The sequence below is a fragment of the Chiloscyllium plagiosum genome, chromosome 6 (assembly GCF_004010195.1).
Source record: "Chiloscyllium plagiosum isolate BGI_BamShark_2017 chromosome 6, ASM401019v2, whole genome shotgun sequence".
In the NCBI taxonomy this organism is placed as follows: domain Eukaryota; kingdom Metazoa; phylum Chordata; class Chondrichthyes; order Orectolobiformes; family Hemiscylliidae; genus Chiloscyllium; species Chiloscyllium plagiosum.
The window spans coordinates 111,981,692-111,989,871 of NC_057715.1; the positions used below are offsets into that span (position 1 = coordinate 111,981,692).

General features: G+C 45.1%; 1 protein-coding gene across 7 annotated transcripts in view; it reads right to left on the reverse strand.

Moving 5' to 3' along the window:
* Nucleotides 1-3,955: 3,955 nt before the first annotated feature.
* Nucleotides 3,956-8,180, reverse strand: part of pnpla4 (patatin-like phospholipase domain containing 4) — a 49,985-nt gene continuing 45,760 nt past the window's right edge. For all 7 annotated transcript variants that reach the window (XM_043692415.1, XM_043692417.1, XM_043692414.1 and 4 more), the window contains 2 exons: nt 5,849-6,001; nt 3,956-4,152 (listed from right to left, as the gene is read on the reverse strand). In XM_043692415.1, the coding sequence (XP_043548350.1) occupies nt 4,012-4,152; nt 5,849-6,001 (294 nt within the window). In that variant the 3' untranslated portion in view covers nt 3,956-4,011. The remainder of the gene's footprint in view (nt 4,153-5,848; nt 6,002-8,180) is intronic.

An 8,180-nucleotide genomic window follows, 5' to 3' on the forward strand; every position in this document is an offset into this window, starting at 1 on the left:
ATCTTTGGAGTCTACGTCCAACAACAACTTTGTTAGTAGAAATTAAAACTAAATTCAATGATTTATCAATGATCAAAACAATTTTAACACCAGCTCTGAGGAAGACATTTTTATTGAATGTTTTACTGGGGAGTCAACAAGGGATTGTCAGTGCCTGACAGTTGGGCCACGGTTAACATCATGTACACACAGGTCAGGTATAACATAGGTTAGAGTCAATGACCTTACATTTTTAACTTGCTGCCCAAGTATAAAAGAGGTGTTGCGGAACAGGCACATCTCATCCAACAATAATACCAGCTTCCTTGTTTAAAGCAAAAACTGACTCACTTTCAAGCCTGACACGTATTTGTTATTTTGAGAAATTGCTGTGGGAGGTTTCTATAATGAATGGGAATGGGGGGGGGAAGCAGTAATTCAGAATTCCAGACTGATGTTCTGACATGGCTTCAAATCAAATCATAATATTTGAAATTCGAGAGAACTTTTACAAATCTGGAATGAAAAGCTAGTGGATGTCAACCATGGAATGTTGCCTGTTGCAAGAAATACCCATCTGCCTCATCAACGGCCTTTAGAGTCATAGAGCCATAGAGTCAGAGATGTACAGCACGGAAACAGACCCTTCAGTCCAACTCATCCATGCCGGCCAGATATCCCAACCCAATCTAGTCCCACCTGCCAGCACCCGGCCCATATTCCTCCAAACCCTTCCTATTGATATACCCACCCAAAGGCCTTTTAAATGTTGCAATTATACCAGCCTCCACCACTTCCTCTGGCAACTCATTCCATAACTTACCTGGACTGTTCCACATGAGACTCCGTACCTACAGCAACCTACACCTGACGAAGGAACAGCTGTCCAAAAGCTTGTGATTTCAAATAAACCTATTGGACTATACTCTAATGTCATGTGGCCTCTGACTTTGATTCGTCAAGGCACTCTGAAATAGCTAAGCAATACACTCAATTTAAGGCTGATTAGGAGTGGGTAATAAATGCTAGCCATATCAGTGAGGAACATATACAAGCGGCAAAAGGAGAATCTGCTACTCCAGTTTTACACCCAGCCCACAAGATGAAAATCTTCCCCAGCTCAGTCTCCTCTATACTCCCAACCCCAACAATATACATTCAATCTAACCTCCGAAAAGCAATTTCCCCTGCAAGCTATTATATGCTCTTTCTTATGTGATTAGATTAGATTCAATTCCCTACAGTGTGGAAACAGGCCCTTCGGCCCAACAAGTGCACACCAACCCTCCAAAGAGTAACCCACCCAGACCCATTCCCCTACTCCCTACTAATGCACCTAACACTATGGGCAATTTAGCATGGCCAATTCACCAGACCTGCACATCTTTGGACTGAGGGAGGAAACCGGAGCACTCGAAGGAAACCCATGCAGACACGGGGAGAATGTGCAAACTCCACACAGACAGTTGCCCGAGGCTGGAAATGAACCTGGGACCCTGGTGCTGTGAGGCAGCAGTGCTAACCACTGAGCCACTGTGCCGCCCATGTCCTCGGACTTATGCTCGTTATGAACCGGGCTAACACTGATTGTTTTCAAACGTTTAATCCTTGTAGCCAAACTGGATTCTTTCACCCGTGTGTCTGGCTGACTCGCAGCACAGATCCTTGAGATAAAGGTACATTGTTCTAAAGCAGGACATAACTAGTTCAGTTTTAAATCTGACACTGAAACCTGTAGCAGCATTTTAATCCATGCTTTTCATTCATGGTTGCAGCTCAGTAAGAGTGCTGTCATCATTAAACGTCTCTGTTTTCCTTGCTAATTTTAAAATGTGTGTGTAATGGCAACATCAGAAGCGTTTTAGAAAAAACACATTTAGTCAGCTACAACAGGCTGAATCTTAAGTTTTCTCGGTTAAATGCAGGTTGCATAGAGTTCTTTGGAGGGATTTTTGCCACAAAGCCTAAAGAGTTTCCTTGCTGTATCTTATCTCATTAACTACCTACTTTATTCCTAAGGTGAATGGCAGATCGGAATCTATCCCCATCTCACCATCCACTCTTCCCCAAACTCTCCAATCAGCGACTGTCCATGAAAGACCAGCATCCCTTGTATTTGCACCATTTTAAATGGATACGGTGCACCCAGATCAGCACTGACATTACAAAGCTGCCTGCTCAGTTCAGGACATTTCCAGCAGGTGTCGAAGGAGGGGAAGATGGAACCACGATTTCTGACAGGGAGCTACTGGTTTTATTCGAAGGGGTGGTGCAAAGCAGCGGAGTCCTCTTCCTGGAAGACCAGCAGAGGAAGCCATGATACTAGAGCCCAGCGGCCTGTTCTGCGGTCACTGCCCTGGTCAGTGCCATCTCTGTAGTCCAAAGAAACACCTAGACCTTCTCTTCTGCACCAGGGTAGCTCTCTGCCACTTCGCACTCACCCTGTCTCTGCAACTGCCCCCACTTCCCACCAAAGCTCACATTCTCTCACTCTCACTACTGCCTCTTGCCTCACTTGCTTTCAACACTCCCCACTCCCAATCTCCCACATCCCCAACCCTAAATGCTGCCTCCTCACTGCCACAAAACACCTTTCGCTCTCCTACGCCAACACTAACAGCGGTGCCACCCATTTTCCATTCGCTCAGTTAGACCCTTTCTCTCATTACAAGAGAAACAAAGCCCAGAGCTGGTTAGGAAGAGCCAGGAAGGGTGGAGGAATGCCAGGCATTAAGTTTCTCACCCTCTGAAAAGGACAGAATCCCAGGCCTTGTAGGAGAAACTTCTATGGGGGAATAAAGAAACGCCACCTCAGAAAGTATCACTCCTCATTCACTCAACTCTCACAGAAACCCCAATCTCAGTGTCATTCACTTCCTACCACAAGCCGCAATGCCCTCTCTCTCTCATCCTGCAGGTACTGCCAGCAACGCTACTGTCGCCATTGTGAATTTGTCAGCTCCACTGGCAGCCACCTCCTTGACCTCTGGGGATAAGAGTACAAGACCCCAGAGGAAACATCTGTAAAGCTGCCTCTGCAGCTGGTTCTGGAAGAAACAGCGCAATCCTGAGGGCTGCCCAAGACCAGGCTGCTGCTCAGTCCTGGCAGGAGAGGACCCTGTGGTGTGGACAACCAATGACTCAAACCAGACACACAAGGAGGAACAGGAGCAGCAGACTAGCATGTGGGAGGCAATAGCAGCCATTGCCCCAAGGCTGTGGCAATGCAGCAACCCATTGGACTGTCCACCATGAACACGTTGATGGCTGCCACGCCCAGGGTCCTCTGCTGGAGAGGCACACACATACCTGCACTCCATTGGCCCAGCCAGTGGTTCTCAGGACTGGAGGCATGGTGACAGGGGGACAGGGAGACGGGTGAGTACCTCAAGTGGCCTCTCCTCACAAGGACACAGGGTAGTGCCAGGATGGGCTCTAAGCCATACCTAGGCTTCTTAGAGGTCCTCACTCACAACACTCCTACCATTCTCTATGCTGTCTGATCCCTCTGTTTATGCTAAGGAAGGTTCACTTGTACCTGCCAAGACCACCCCTGGCACGAGTGGGCCGTCTAGCCACAAATCCCACCCGAGAGTTGCCTGACCAAACCTTTAAAGACATTGGGCTCCAGTGCTGAGCAGGTTCCCTCCACCCCAGCTGCAGAACCAGGGGAGTACATGGGAGGGAGAGGAGATGAAAACATATTGAGAGCACTTCAATGAGACAGTGACAATGCATCAATACTTGGTCAGGTCTCCATGTGACTCCAGACACACAGCAATGCGGCTGACTCCTAACTGGTCTCTGAAATGGCCCAGCAAGCCACTCAGCTCAAGGAAAATCAGGGATGGTAACAAACGCTGGCCACACCAGTGACACCCAGATACAACGGAAGAGCTAGCGATAAAAATATGATCTCCAAAACTCAAGATAAGTCCTCAAAATCCCATCCATTAAAAACAAGACTTGAACTTAGTCATTCTTAATATCATACTTTTATCGATTTACAACGCAGCATTCAGACAGGTGACATTAAGACAACGGTTGGAAATTGTTTTTACTCTGTAGAAACCTCAAAGTGTCGCTGAATCCTTTGTGATACAGGGACTCCATCGTGGCTTGCCCTGGTGGAAACAGTGCCTGTCTGAGCCTCACAAAATTTGCAACGGACAACTGTAGTTGGAATAAGGGAGGGCAGTGTGAAAGAGAGGAAGAAACAACAGAAAACAAAGAATTATTAAGACAGCACACATAGTGTCAAACGCAGGAATTGATGACCTGCTTATTAAAGTCAACAGCCCTGACACAAAGGATTATCTGCAAGAAATGTAATATTTGCAGTCAGCAAAAGATCACAATGAAATCATAGCACCTTATTACAGTAATGGCAATGAAGGAAGCCATTTGGCCTGTTGTGAGCCTGTTGGCCCTCTGAAAATACAGTTCACCTCGTGCCTCTGTCCTACCCTTTCCCTCCAGCACTATATATTTTTCATTTCAGATAATGATCCAACTCTCACATGAAAGTTTTGAGTGCATCTGCCCTCACCACAATCTCAGACAGGGTATTCCAGATCCTAACCACTTCCTTCCACTCTAGGAAGATTCACTTCATTTTGCCTTTGCTTTTCTTCTGTCAATCCCTGATATCTTTGCCTCCAAGTCTCGATCCTTCCACCCTCACATCTACTCTGTTTGCACCCCATACAGTTTTAATTACCTGTATCGAATCTTCTCTCAACCTCCTCATCTCCAGAGGAAACTGTCCCAACTTCTCCTGTAACATGACACCCCAACACATCTACTCAATGCTCTGATTAATGAAGGTATGTGTGCCAAATGCATCCTTCACCACCCTGTCTACCATTTAATAAACAGGTCTTAGATTCAAAGCATAGTCCTTACAGTTTGTTTTCGGCAGTTGGATATTTTTCAGGCTTTCTCTAGGAAACCAGTCACGGAAGCCTTGGGGTTGACCCCATCATGCTGAAATCCCATCACCAATCACCCTTCATTAACAAATGCTTTGACAATAGCTCTGCCTCTCACTGAGTCAGGCACTCAATATCCCTAACATTCACCCATTCATGTCAGCCAGGGCTCCCTGATTAAACCAGATTAAGAGCCCTAATCAGGGAACTCAGATTGAGGTCCAGCTGCCTGCCCTCTGTACAATCACTACACATGCCCATCTTCAGATCAATTTATATTCCTCAATCGCCAAGGTATATGAGAAGACATTGGGATATTAACACCAATCCAGATTTGGAGAAAAGCCAGAGCATGGCTTCATCCTCCACAAAGAGGATGATACACTGTCAAATGGGGAAGCAATAGCTAGTGGTATTATCGCTAGACAACTCAGCTAGTGTTCTGGAGACCCAAGATCGAATCCCACCATGGCAGATGGTGGAATTTGAATTCAATAAAGAATCTGGAATTAAGGATCCAATGACGACCATGTAATCATTGCCAATTGTTGGGAAAACCCATCTGAATCACCAATTTCCTTTAGAGAAGGAAACTGCCATCCTTGCCTGGTCTGGCTAACATAGGACTCCAGACCCACAGCAATGTGGTTGACTCATAATCACCTTTTGGGCAATAAATGCTGGCCAAGCCAGCGCTGCCCACATCCTGTGAGTAATTATTTTTAAAATCAGGGCCTAATTGTACATGGAGGTCACAACCAGGTCAATAAATGCATCACCAGTGCAAACAACATTATGGTTTCAATGGCCGTTGCAAAACCGCACTGTTAAGGTGCAGGTACTTAAACAATGGAAAATACTTAAATCAACATCTTTGAAATAAGGAAACTGTTGTTTTTAAGCACTTGACCAGAAAGCTCACTTTGAAAAGCACTTACGATAAACTCTTGCTTAGCAATCATGACATATAGATTGCTTTGGGACCTGTCTTGAGGGCAGATATCCAATTTCCCACTGAAAGGGGAAACAGTCACGGTCTGTCCAGTGGATAAAATTGGAAGTCTGTTTGTTAATCCACCATCAATCCACATCTAGCAACAAAAACCAGCAAGGTTTTAGATTGAGATCCCTGTTCAGGGGGTCAGAGTGAATAAAGCAGAACCAATAAATCTTTCAGTATACACAGCAACAAAACTGTTAACACACCTAATTTTTCATTTAAGAACCACTTACCCTGCTCCAGTCATCACACTGAAATTTTCCCCATTTTATTTATGATTGCAACATTTATAACCAGAGTTTTACTTTATAGTAGTGTTTATTTATACATCACCTTCCACGACCACTGGGCATCCCAAAGTGCTTTACCGTCACTGAAGTACTTGTGAATTGAAATGGCAATAATAAGATTTCACTGAACATCATAACACAGAAAACACAGCAAAGCCATAGAGGTGTACAACACAGAAACAGACACTTCAGTCCAACTCGTCCATACTGACTAGATACCCTAAATTAATCTAGTCCTGGGAATCGGTTCAGCTCAGTTGGCTGAATTGTTGGTTTACAGAGCAGTGTGATGCCAACAGCGTGGATTCAGTTCCTGTCACCGGTTTGAGGTTAATCATGAAGGATTCTCCTTCTCAACCTCTTCCCTCAGCTGAGGTCTGGTGGTCCTCAGGTTAAATCACCACCAGTCGCTTCTCTCGAATGGTCTGGTAAGACTGTGGTGACACAACAACTTATCTAGTCCCATTTGCCAACATTTGGCACATACCCCTCCAAACCGTTCCTATTCATGTATCTATCCAAATGCCTTTTAAATGACATACACACACCACCCTCTACATAAACAAGTTGCTTGTTATGTTCCTTTTAAATCTTTCCCCTTTCACCTGAAACCATTTGATCCAGCAAGGTTCCATAAAAACTGGTGTTACCAGATCAGCACCAAGTAAAGAACAGAGGGAAAATCCGGCAAACCAGGCAGCGTGTATGAGGAGATTCAGAATTAGCATTTCCAGTTGATGGTCTAATGAAAGGCCATTGACCTGAAATGTTTAGAGTTTCTCTCTCCAGATGCTGTCCGACCTGCTGAGCTTTTCCAGCTCTTTCTATTCTTAGTCCAGATTCCCAACATCTGCAGTATTTTGCTTCTGTATCTGCGATAACCAGGTAAGTTGTTTTTATGACGTTGTACGGGAAATCTGTGTTGGTCTGGACACCATCACTTCTGTGATCTCATGCAATGGAATATTTTACATGCACTGGAGAGGGAAAACCAAGTCTCAATTTAAATTCCCTTCTAACAGCTCTGGCAATGCTCCATTGGAGTGTCGGCCAAGGTGCAGGGCTCAATTTTCTGCAGGACAATGTTGGACTTGCTGATTCTGAAACAGGAATGCATCCACTGATACCTAACAGTAACAGAAAAGGCCAGTCTGGCAGGGGAGGAGAGAATTGGACTGAAAAACCAAACTTTGGTTTTTCAGTGCAGGACACACAAACATACAACTTAGGAGCAGAAGTAGACTATTCAATCTCATGAGCCTGCTCTGGCATTTAATAAGACCGTCAGTGGCTCACTGTCTGTGTTTTAATTCCTTTAGGTTAGGACTGGGTTTCGAATCCACCTCAAATTGATGCAATGAGCATCTCTGTTCCATTCTTAGTACGAGCAATACATAAACATAACTCAGGCAACCGAAACTAATTCCTCAATGTTAAGTTCCTAGCATTTGTATTCTAGGAACCTTGGGAACAATACATTAGTCCTTTTGGTCAGATGTAATAACCCTCTCATAGACTGCCAATTTGGCCCATTCAGCTCCTGACCTCATTAATGCTCTGGTTCAAATTTGGACAAAAGAGCTGAATTGCAAAGGTGAGATGAGATTGACTGCCTTTAATGTCAAGGCAGTACATAACAGACTGGGGCATCAAAGGTGACCCACTGTGCCCAAGTCTTGGGAGGAGCACTATAGACTCAGTCTTACTGGGTCGCCGCCATCTTGGATCCCCCCAGTGACTGCCTTTAATGTCAAGGCAGTACATAACAGACTGGGGCATCAAGGAGTCCTGGCAAAACTGAAGACAATGGGATTTGAAGAAACTTCACTGCTGGTTGGAGTCACACCTAACACAAAAAAAGGTTGTAGTTGTTGGAGGTCAGTCAGTTCGAGAACATCTCTGCAGGAGTTTCTCAGACCAGGGCCCGAGGCCATCTTCAGCTGCTTCATCAACAACCTTCCCTCCATCATAAGACGGGGA